Here is a 12860-nt window from a genome sequence, read left to right on the forward strand (position 1 = left end):
AAACTGAACAAAATAGCATCCGAGGAAGGATCAAGTCACAAGCCTGTGTGCAGAGGGGGGATGGCTATGACTCTGACCCTCTATCTCAATGATTAACTGAGATTACTTCCCTTTTTCCGTTCAAAAAACTTTCATGGCTGACAGAATCTTCAGAGATGGTTTTTGGGGGGACACTGAGCCCACCATCTCCCCAGATTGCCAACATTCTGGTTAAAAGCAACCTTCCTTTCTACCAGCAGTTGCCTCTCTCACTGGTATTGATTTTCGAGCTTTGAGCAGCTGGACCTGAGTTCAGTAACAGTTTCATTGGTAGAACAGGAGGTATTTAAACCAGTTTGCTTCTTAGAAGATAGAAAGTAATATATTTTGAAATTAAGGGCTATTGAGATCACAAAGATATGTGATTAGACATAAAACTTTTCACTTAATGGTTCTTCAGGGAGTTTAATCCTCCCTTGCATCCTGTTTCCCCTGGAATGATTTACAGGAAAGTCAAGATTAGATTACACATGGCATCAGAACAAGTCATTGCCTTGGATGATGGGGTATAGCTTTAAAAAACAGATCAGAGAAGTAACTAAAATGTGAGACTAACCTTAATGGTTACAAAGGAAAGGAGTGAGACAGCATCATTCTTCCTGCCAAAGCCTGTGCATTAATCTCTCGTGTTAACACACTTTTGTGGGAAGGTCCTTGAAAGATCCTCACAAGGTCATGAAACCTATCCTTTTTCCTGCGCCCCACTCTCAAGGAAGAACTAAATCAATTAAGCAAATGAGATGGCCAGCCCAGTCCTCTGGGTGCTTCTTTAGCTACAGAACAGTTTAGTGGTCAGTCTTGGTCCTTGGAGTCTGACAGCCAGGGTTGAAATCTTGGCTTCAAGTGTTGACTTCAGATTATGACTGATGGACTGAGGCTCAGTTTCTCCATGTGAAAAATGAGGCTATACCTATTTCATAAAAATAATTACTTCATAAAGTTATTGAAGATTACATGAGATAATACAGGTAGAGTGCTCAGTACATTTGGAGCATGCCACATGCCCAAAATATGGCAAAGTATGGTATCTGCTCCTACTCCCTAACTGTCTCTCTTTTTCAAGCTGTTTTTTCTTCTGCAGCTTTGGGTATCGTGCATTTGCTTGTATAGAGTTGCTGACACAAACTTTGAATAGTTGTCCTTTACTTTTTCCTCTCTTTGGCTTACTGTTATTTCTGTGTATCGATCTTAGGTTTGCGTCTTAAATTAGGCCCCTGTACTCTGAGGTCTTACTGCTGGGCAGTGCCTCCCTTTGCTCGGTTTTTCCTTCTGTCTCAAGTGCCCAAATTGGCTTTTAGCTTGCAGACCATTTTATAACAGAAAAACAACAAGTTTTAGTCATATAGACCCTGAGTTTAAGTTCTGCCTCTTACCAGCTATGTGATGTTAGGTAAGTTGCTTGCATCTCTGAGGCTAAGTATTCATTTTCCTCCTCTCTAATAAAACAATGGTACCTGCCCCACACCCACCTCCTGGGGCGGGGCTGGGGGGGTTGGGATTAAAAGGATTAAATGTAACTCATCTATGTGAAGCTCCTAGCAGAGAGCTATATACACAGAAAACATTTCTCCCTCCTTATTCCTTCATAAATCACCACTGTAAATTTGTTTTTCTTGCTTCCAGGACCACCCTATGTTGTTTATACCAGTGAGACACGCTAAGGTGCAGGCTGATGCATTAAAATACAACTTAGTTCAGGAAAGCCCCCCTATTGGGAATTCATGACCATTCTGTCAGGGCTCAGGCTGAAATTCACTTTGTCAGTTTAATCTCGTGGGAGAGGGAGGGAGGGAGGCCAAGATGGGAAGAAGGCAGCATGGTCTGGCCCACTTTGCACTCAGAGCTTCTTTCATGAAGTTCGTGAAGCTGGTTTTGCTTCATACTGAGTAGTATAAAACTGACAAAATGGAGAATGTCAGGAGGGCTATCACATTTATTAAAAAAAAAAAAAAAATAGACATCATTTCAGTGTCTTCTGCTCCAGATGGACTTTTCTCAGGGGAACAGGGAGATTCCTGAATATAAATATCACACCAACTCCACAAACTTGGTGATTGTACAAAAGCCATTTGTTTCCAACTGTGTCGGATACACCCTTGCAACTGCCCAGTTGTATGAATTTCACATTTTCCCCCTTTAAGCTTTGGAGCTGCACATTGAGCCTGTCACTCATTTTACATAAGCCTTCCATGGTTACTGCTAGGAAAGAATGAACTTGGAATCTCCTCCACTAAATCTTTAAAGTTTAAAATTTTCTCAGCAGAGGAGAGTATACGGAGAATTGAAAGTTAGAATTAAAATTTAGCCTGATGTGAACATAGCTTTGATGGGTATCTCCCAGATTCCCAGTGCACAAAAGCTTTTAAGGGGGAAGAGAGAAAAGCGTTGACAGAAAGCTCAGTGTCATCTCCCATGAGTTCTCCTGTATTTACTCTGCCTTCCCCATGTGCCCTGTGACCTCCAAACTCTACCCTTTGACAGAAGCCCCATCTCCACTTTAGAATGGTGCTGGATGGGTGGAGAGGAACCTGGAAATAAAGGGTCCCATCGTGGTCACCCACTTACAGAACTGTACGGGGTCAGGCAAATGATTACTCCTGGGGCCTTGGTTGTCTCATCTATAAATTGGGAAGAATAATACTCAATTTATCAGGATGGCTTTGGAGATTAAGTTAAATCCTCAGTTTCTCAGGATCTGTAGTACAGAATAGTAGCCTGAAACACACCACGGTCAAATGGCTGTGGGATATGCTCTGTACTTTTTATTAGTACCGTCAAGTCTGAGGAATTCTACAATACAAGAAACCCATTTAGTTCTGTTAACCTGTGCTAGGCAATGCTGAACCAGCGGGTACAAAAGTGATGAGTTTCTCACCATCTCCTTATTCTTAACCCTATACCCTAAGTTCCTGACTTGGAGGAACAGAGAGAAGGAGCTGGTACCACTGCAAGTAGGGGAAGAGGGAGAGCAGAGGAGTCCTGCCCACACTAGATGAGATCAAGTCCTGCAGGGGTTCTAGGCCAAAATCATTCCAGAGCTCTGGACAGTGATTCTCTAACTCATCTTTTAAGAAACATTTCTCTTCCAGCTAATCCCTTATGAATAATAACCAAAAAACACCTCTATTTGCAACAGGATGAGAGTGAAAGAATTGAGGTGAAGAAAGCATTTTCAGTTGCTGTTAGAATGCATCAGAAGCAGTGAAATTCCCCTTTTCAGTGAGTAGAAAGGCTGGAAGTGTGCTTTTCCCAGCAAAGTGTTAGGGATGTGAAATGATTTTTCCTATCGGTAAAAGCAGTCATGAAGAAAAGAAAATGCCCTCAGAGATGCATACAGAGGTAGAAAGCAAACACCAAGTAAAGGAATGATTGTGGTGTCCTTACAAATGAATGAATGAAAAAACAGAGAACTACTTGAGAGAAAATAATGGACTTTGGGATTGTTTGTGAAAGAATGGAGGTGATTCTTCTTTGTCAGTCACGCAGCCAAATTAGAAAAAAATGATAAACATGGGATTTGTTTTTATATTCACGACATCAGTTCAATTTATCATTAACTGAGTGGGCAAATTTGGGAATGCCTGTTTTAAGAAACTGCTCCAAAAATAACCTTGTAAAATCAGGTTAGAGACACACTATATGCCCTGAGGGCGGCAGGGAGCAAAAGGGAAAATATGAAATTAGAAAGTGACCTATAACAGTCACTTCATTGGTAAAGGTGATAGAACCTCCATTGTCAGTCAGGACCTAGTTCGATGTCTAATTTCACTGGCTGTCTAACTTATCAAATTAAATTAAGTACAAATGAGGAAATACCTGGCTAGGAAGAAAATACCATGCCATTTTGCATTCTATCAACTGAAAACCATACCAAGTGGCACAGACAAGGAAGAATAAACTCAAATATTTTATTGGAGGAATAAAAGTTAAAAGGGATTTTTTCCCCCCAAACTGGCCTGACAAAAGGTAGTTGACAACACTTGGATTCCTTGGTGCTTGCTATATGTCCGGAATAGAAAAACGTTTGTTTTCTTTCATTTATTCCACTAATATGAGTGCTGATTATATGCCAGGTTCAAGTCAGTGCTTTATGGGATAAATGATGCCTCCCCCTGCCTCTGGGCTGAATGCTTTAGTGTCATTCCCCTTTCGCTGCAGAATTAACAGGAGCGTTTGCTGGATAGTTCTCTCTCCATAGACAACTGAAGACAAGAGTCCCCCCAGTAGGAACCCCGCCCCCCGCCCCAAGTTGCATCCAAAGCATCTCTCATTCTCAGCATTTCCCACATGTACTTGGCAGTGCCAACAATGTAGAAGCCTTCCTGACCCTTTGGTTAGCCCTTGTGCTAAAATTTGTCCTGAGTAAGTGGGAGCTTGAGGATACAGTGCATTTTTGAAGCAAAGGCACCAGAGGTTAAGGAAAGATGAAAAAGATGAGCTCTGCCTGGGAATCTAGAAGGCTGCGGGACCCAGAGCAATGGAAGGAGGGCAGAGTTCTCAGTGAGCAAGAGAGTCTGACCAGGGCAAGGTACAGATCTTCCCTGGATCTAGGTCTTCCTGCCAACAAATGAAGGCTGTGGCAAGAGACGCTTCTAGCTCAGGTGCTCGTTGTGTTTCTGTGCAGCTCACTTGCTTCAGCACTTCAAATTTTCTCCACCTTGGAAATGGGAAGGAAGGTGATGACTTTTTTCTAAGTGATTCATGAAACAAGGAATTTTACAGACAGAAACCCTTCAGCCTTCCTCACCTGTGCTTTCTTCCTCCCTTTTCTGTGCTTTATCAATCTGCATTTTCAAATGGGTCTCTTCCCCTCTACCTGTACAGTAACCCCCCACCCCCACCCCACTTTGTGGAACTAGCCTCCTACCTAAATCTGCTCCTTCTGTTTCAAAATTTCACACCACACACATTCCCCGAGAAACACTTAATTCTGCTTCTACATATTATTCGGATGAAAAATGCCAACTGTAGATAAGTTGTTCTGTTTCCTATTCATCATTTACTTTCCTCAACGGATCTCTCCCCACTGATACGTGGACTAATATGGGTCTAGGCATAAAGACAGCTGTTAAAGGAGGAATCACATGGAATACATTTTGGACACTACATAGCTGTGTGTTTTAGACTTTCATGGGGAATGTGGATACTACTTAAAAAAAATCAAATTTTAACAAACCCTTATAGAAAAGGAATGTGACAAATCTGACATATCTGTCCCTTTCATTGTGGGATACAGTCATATACCTTTATCCTTCATAGGAACTTTCCCTTCCATTAGGTCTGGTCAGTAATATTTAAAATATAGAAATCCTGTTCATTAAAATAGCTTCATTAAAATATTTATTTCTTCCTTTAGAAAAAAAAATCTAAAACTTTTTAGGGCCCAGTTTTAAAAAGCAACATGCTGTAGCTGATTTATTTTGGTGGTTGTTTTTAGGGATGTGAAAAATATCACCACTGCAACTAGCAAGAACTATAAATGATACGTTATTGCAAATGTTCTAAAAAATCAGAACAAAACTAATTTATTATAATTCTGTCTTCATTATACACCACATGTTGGTGAGTTAAACACAACAAAATTATTGTCTTTTCTTTTAAAAGTGTCTACTAAAGATAAAAAGAATAAGGTAACAATTAACATGTAGTTTGTTACATTAAAAAATCTGATATACATATTTCTATTGCCTGTTAGCTTGTTCTAAGCCTTTTAACTATTACAAAAAAAGAAAAAAAAAAAGAAAAGTCATTATTCAAAAGCAAACATTCACTTCCGTTGATACAACATTACAGTACAGTCAACTAACATCATTCAACAAAGGTAACAAGTCTAACCTTAGCTTCTTGAGTTAAAAGTCTGTAGACCAGATTGCTACAAAAGGTTCAATGCTGCTTCACAATTGTGTTAGCTTTTTGGAGGACATGGTACTGTCTGCTGATGGCTTCAGAAGAAGGGGTCATGCTACTGGTAAAAGCACAGGGGAACCCCAACCTGTCATTAATCATTTTATTGAGCATTGTAGTTAGAACAGCATTATTGAGTTTAGCACAACAACTAAAAATAATAATAATAATATAATAATAATCATAATCATAATAATGATAAGAATAAAAACCAAACACAAACTGGAAGCCTGGAGATGCTGCCAGCTGTGTCAAACCCTTGCGATACGCTATACTAAAAAAATCTGAAATATCCACCCGTCCTCTCCACTCTGCCACAAACTAGCAAAGTCAAAAATACAAAAGTCTTCAACTTGTTACTTTTGCAGAATAAAGCAAAAACGTCTTTGTGCTCCTTACTACCAGAAGCAAAATATCCACTGAGTTACCACATGTAATAGCTTCTGGATGTGTCAACTTGGTTTGGCTTGGTGTCTGCAGAACCATCTTTGTCTTTCTCGCTGTCACCTTCCCAGAGGTTAATGAGTGGTGGGTACAGCTCATTTAGTGGGATTGAAGAGGTTTTTTGCATATACTTTTTTAATGAATGGTGGTAGTTTTTTCTCTTAAATCTTTTGGCAATGTACACAGCAATGGACGCAAGGCTGATGACGGCAAACATGGACCCCATCACTGCAGCAAGGGCTGTGCTGGTTTCTTGATCAGAAATGTCCAGTGCGAAGGCGGCGTTTTTGGTTGTGACATTAACACATGACCTTTGAGTCTGCTGATGAATATTAGACACTGTGAGACACACTTCATAATCTGTGGAAGGCTGAAGATGTGTCAGGTTGTATTCGTGAACGTCTACTGGGACCCTGGCGGTGTATGTTATGTGGGGGTTGTCAATCTTCATGGTGGCAGATGACCATCTTAAATTTGATGTCATGACATTGGAATTAACTTTCCAGGACACTAAAATGGAATGAGATTCTGTCTGCTTGACGTATATTTTCAGCACTTGAGCACCATCCAGAAGGGTTCCGTTAACCTTAATTGTCACCACTCGAGTGTCTGCCCCTTCAACATTCTGGGCAACACAGGTGTATCTGCCTGAGTCTTCAATTTGTATGTTAGCTATTTCCAAGGTGCCTTCGCTGCTTAGCTTGTATTTATCTGAAAGGGTTTCCACAGTTATCTTATTTCCAAGGGGAGTGACCCAGTAAATTTCAGGTTCTGGCTCGGCCATGGCCCGACAGTCTAGGAAAACTGCTGCGCCAATATCCATGTTTAAATGATTTGGGAAGGTGTCGTGAGATATCATTGGGAGGCACTGTTCACTTGAATCCTGGATTAAAACTTCCTTCACCTGCTGCCCTCTGAATTCGGGCGGCATGGCACAGAACATGGATAAGGGCTCCATGAAGCGGATGTTTGTCTTGTTGGAGTTAATCCAGTGAATGACACAGTCACACCTTAGGGGATTGCTGTGGATGCTGATCTCACGCAGATTGGGAAGGGATTCTACTGTCTTTTGGTAAACGGCATTCAAGGCATTGTTGTTCAGCATCAAGCTTTCCAGGGCGGGGACACTTCGAAAAGCCAAGCGGTGGATGTAAGATAATTTGGGGTTATTGGTGGCTTCTAACTTTGTGAGTTCAGGCAAGTTATCCAGGGCGTAGCGGTCCACAGAGACGAGTTCCCCCATATTGTTGATTCCCAGTTCTTTTAACCGGAGCATATTCTTGAAGTCCCCTTCCTGGATTTTGTGTATGGGGTTTTTGTTGAGGTCTAAGAATTTCAAATTTGGAACTTTTTGCAGGGCAAGTTGAGGGACTTTGACTAGTTTGTTATCATAAAAAGACAGGCTCTCGAGGCTGTCCAAGCCCACCAGGGCATTTCCAGGAATATCAGTGAGATACATTCCAGCCAAAACTAAGCTTCTCAAATTTGAGAGGGGTTTGAAGTTCATATCCAGAATTCCAATCACAGGATTTTCCCCAATCATGAGAATTTCCAGGTTGGGTGTTGAATCAAACCAGCGGCTATCAATAATTTTCAATTTGTTGGAGTTCAGGTGAAGCCTTAGAAGATTTTTTAAGCCTGAAAAAGCATTAGCAGAAATAGTGCTAATCTGGTTATGGTTGATGTAGAGTTCTTGAAGGTTGCTTAGGTCTTGCAGACAATAATCATTCATTTCTGTAATCTGATTTTCCTCCAAATGCAGAGTGGTGAGCTGGGTCAGGTTTGCCAGACCTACCTCCTTAATATTTGTAAAGTTGTTTTGGGAGAAATCTAGCTCAGTCAAGTTGAAAAGCTGCTGAAGTTCATCCACAGTCTTTGCAATGTTGTTGCTCTGTAGGAGAAGAACTTGTGTGTCACTCGAGAGGTTACTGGGAATCCTTGTTAAGCGGAGATCGTTGCAATCAACGGTGGTGGCTTCTCTATAAGTTGATTGTGGGGTAAACCAGGGCCTGATTTCACATACGCAAAGTTGTGGACACTCACTGTTTTGTAGGGAAGACCCAGTTAATGAAGTCATTAGCAAGCCCAGCACCAACTGGCAAGCTGCTAAAACAAAGCTCATTCTAGCCATGCTGGCTTGCTGAGCAAGCTCAACCCCTCACACTTGTTAAGTTTTAACAAAAGGTGAACACTATACAGTGGTATGAAAGACAGCACGCAGAAAAAGTAAACATTCAAGCAAAGTCTCTGCTGAGATGTGTAGAATTCCAGAGTCTGAAGGGACAGTTTTCTGGAGTTTTCAAAAGGCAGGAAGCAATTTGGAGCCTTCTAACTGTGTCTCTCAATTCCAGGCATGCGCACAGCTCTGTGGCATAAGTTACTTCAGCCAAATCAAAGTCTGGAGATGTGCCTGAAAATTAGATTAGGACAGATGTTACGTTTATTCCATACGCTTTCTACGTTATAGCTTTTCTTTTGTCTACTAAAAAGGCATAATCACTTAGAAATCTAATAACAGAATGTTCAAATTAACTAAACAAGCTTTTAAATTGTAGAATACTTTTAATATATTATTACACTTACTACACTAAAGTAATTTTAGAGTTCCTTCACTTTTACAATTGAATTGGGACTACTTGTATTACTGGGTAAAATCATTAAATACACATGCACCCAAGTTTAACAGAAACACTCAGAAAAGCACATAGATGTCATTTCTTTAAAAACAAAGGTATCTGTCTTTCACTTTCTAGCTTACTTCATTTAGTATGATAATCTCTAGGTCCATCCACGTTGCTGCAAAGGGCGTTATTTCATTCTTTTTTATGTCTGAGTAGTATTCCATTGTATATATACACTACATCTTTATCCATTCATCTGCCGATGGACATTTAGGTTGCTTCCATGTCTTGGTTATTGTAAATAGTGCTGCTATGAACATTGGGGTGCATCTATCTTTTTGAATTAAGGTTCCCTCTGGATTTATGCTCAGAGTGAGGTTGATGGATCATATATTGAGTATATTTTGTTTTTTAAATGAAGTAAGCCAGAAGTAGAAAGACAAATACCATATGATGTCATTTATATTTGGAATCTTAAAAAATGACACAAATGAACTTATTTGCAAAACAGAAACAAACTCACAGGCATAGAAAACAAATTTATGGTTTCCCAGGTGGGATGGGGAGGGATAAATTGGGAGTTCAGGATTTGCACATACTAACTACTATATAAGATAGATAAACAATGAGATCCTACTGTATAGCACAGGGAACTATATGCAATATCTTGTAATAAACCTATAATGAAAAAATATGGAAAGGAATATATATGTATATGTGTACCTGAATAACTATACTGTATACCAGAAACTAACACAACATGGCAAATTGACTATACTTCAATTAAAAAAAAGTGGTGGCTTTAGAAACCACATATATTTATGGTTCCCCAAAATCAAAAGGTCATTCCTCATAAAAGCAAAATGTGAAAGCCAGCTTATTAAAAACTCAAAGTTCACTTTTAGTTATTTATACTTTAATTAAAATTTGTTTTCAGGAATTTGTTTTCAGGAATTCTTTCTTTTCCACATGCTACATTCTGTAGACATATTCACAGATGATCTAGCTCAATTATTCTTATGTAAAAAATTAATTTAACACAATAACAAAAGTAAAGTATCAGTTTTTCTTGTATTCTAACAGCCACATCTGATCTGGTCAATAAAATTGTAAAAGGATCTATTCCACCACACTACTGGCCTTCATTAAAAACACAAATATACACATATATATATCTCACATGTGTGATTTCATCAATCTCATGGGAATGTCACGGCCACTTAATACCTATAAACCATGGATATGTTATTTAACCTCCTAAAGCCTCAGCTTCAACCTAATGTAGGATTGGTTGTAAAAGTATCTCTGTCATAGGATTATTGAGAGAAAAGGGAATCTCTGTAAAGCTCTTAGTGTAGTGCCTGGCAGATATTAAATGCTTATAAAGGTTAATTATATTTATTATCACCTTATTATATCTCTCATCTATTTGATTTTAGCTAAATAGTGTTTATTAGAGGATAAGTAGAAGTAGAAAAGCTGGAAATACTTGATTTTATTTAGCCATCATCTATTGATTTTGATAAGGTTTTCTGAGGTCAAATATCTATTGCTTACCTGCTTATGAAGATAGTATTAGTAGTTAATGACACTAGTTTTCTGGATTCCAATTGAGTGTAAAAAGCTATTATAGATTCAGTGTCTGTCTTGCTTTCCCAAGCCTAGCCTAGTCACTTGCTAAGATATTAAAAGTAGATATTTCCTTACATTTGTCTTGTTATAATGCACTTGAGCTTTGAGTACTGAAGGAACTTCATGACTAGTGTTTTCTTCATCTTCTGTAAAGTAATCTCTATAAGATTATTGTAATGATTCAATAAAATAGAGCATATAATGTGATTGAAGCCTAGTGTTCAACACATAAGCTCTCAATTCATTTTAGCTTCTATTATTACCTTTGTACTTTGCAAAACACAGTTATCCTTGTGATGGACCAATAAATATAATAGAAGAGCCAGTCCTAAAATTCTGAATTTGTTATATTTTCATAGAAAGAATGAAAAGTTCTACATTTTTTGGTTTGTTTTACAAAATACACAAACCAAGTTACTGCTCTAGTAAGAAATTTTAGACACCATCCAGTCCTGACCTGGCCAAGTCAGAAGTGAGAGAAGGAAGTGAATGTGTTGCATATGCTGGATGCTTGCTGGATGCTCCACAGGAAGAAAACAGTGCCATTCTCCTTCCCCCAATCTGGTTACTTTACCAGACATCATGGACATGGACACGCAAAACTTTTCAATATTTAACACTACCTGATTCTGACTTTTATCAAGAAAGCCCATAAAATACAAACAGACCTCTAGAACAACATTTTTCAAATATTATTAACTCCACAAATGTATTCCACTCTATTATTTCCATTTAAAGCAATCCTAAAAAGAGGCAGCAGTCACAATAAATGTTCAGTTAAGAAAATTTTTTGCCACAGGTTATTGTTTGATTTTAATTCAAAATAGAAAACCAAGAAAATAAATCTACCTTTCATAACTCTGAGATGGAATTTCAACTAATTATTGTTTTGATTGGATTGAAGGAAACATAGCAGGAAGCAAAGGATGTATTAAAATTGTGTTAGACTCCCAAAACAATCTGTTACCCTGGAAGATATCTTTTATGTGGCTATACTTTGAATATTAGTAATATTCAAATTTATGGAATAATGCCTCCATTTTAGTTTAAATTAAATGATTTGAGATTATTATACTGAAATACTCAAAATCTTCTTTGACATATACACATACCTCTTTAAACAAACAAATACAATGCACAAGCTCAGAATGTCAGCTATCATACCAAACACAGAGGGAAGACATTTTCCTTTCCCACATTTGCATTTGGCTCCTTTGGGAGCAGAGAGTGAACCTTCCTTAACACAAAAGAAGGTGCTTAAGATGCTTCTATTTGTATACCACTGTGAATTCTCTTTAGCATATTTTCCCAGCCTAATTTTTGAACATGAAATTATACATAGAACAAAGCTTCACAGACTCTGTATACCATTTTTATATATTTAAAACCTAGGTCATGTCTCAGGAGCTAATCATGAACAGTGTTTAAAAGTAAATCCATCATTCCAACAAGAGAAGAAAACTAAAGACCAATATCTGATGAATACTGATGCAAAAATCCTGAACAAAATACAAGCAAACTGAATTCAACAGCACATTAAAAGAATTATATACCATGACTAAGTTGGACTTAAACCTAGAATGCAAAGATGATTCAATATATGAAAATCAATCAGTATAAAACCCCATATTAACGGAATGAATGACAAAACCCACATGATTATCTCAGTTGATGCAGAAAAAGCATGTGACAAAATTCAGCATGCTTTCATGATAAAAACAATCAACCCACAAGGAACAAAAGAAAAAGACCTCTACACCAGAAATTAATACAACATTGTAAACTGACTATACTTAAAAAAAAGAAAGAAAGAAAGAAACAGAAAAAACCTCAACATAATAAAAACCCTATGTGAAAAGCCCATACCTGAAATCAGACTCAATGGTGAAAGAGTGTAAGCTTTTCCTCTAAAAGCAGGAACAATGCAAGGATGCCTACTCCTATTTAATTTAGTACTAGAAGTCCTAGCCAGAGCAATTAGACAAGGGAAAGAAATAAAAGGCATCCAAACTGGAAAGGAAGATGTAAAACTATCCCTGTTTGCAGATAATATGTTCTTTAGAAAGCCCTAAAGATGCCATACAAAGAGAGCCCAAATTGTTAAAACTAATAAACAATTTAAGCAAAGTTGCAGTACACAAAATCAGTTGGGTTTGTATACACTAACCAAGACTCATTAAAAAAGGAAATTAAGGAAAGCATCCCACTTACAATAGCATC

At 38.3% G+C, this 12860-nt stretch overlaps 1 protein-coding gene across 2 annotated transcripts in view; it reads right to left on the bottom strand.

The window, feature by feature from the left end:
- Nucleotides 1–5538: 5538 nt before the first annotated feature.
- LRRN1 (leucine rich repeat neuronal 1) overlaps nt 5539–12860 on the bottom strand; it is a 36466-nt gene continuing 29144 nt past the window's right edge. For both annotated transcript variants that reach the window (XM_032458048.1, XM_032458049.1), the window contains exon 2: nt 5539–8797. In XM_032458048.1, the coding sequence (XP_032313939.1) occupies nt 6368–8518 (2151 nt within the window). In that variant the 5' untranslated portion in view covers nt 8519–8797 and the 3' untranslated portion in view covers nt 5539–6367. The remainder of the gene's footprint in view (nt 8798–12860) is intronic.

Source organism: Camelus ferus, chromosome 17 (genome assembly GCF_009834535.1).
Source record: "Camelus ferus isolate YT-003-E chromosome 17, BCGSAC_Cfer_1.0, whole genome shotgun sequence".
In the NCBI taxonomy this organism is placed as follows: Eukaryota; Metazoa; Chordata; class Mammalia; order Artiodactyla; family Camelidae; genus Camelus; species Camelus ferus.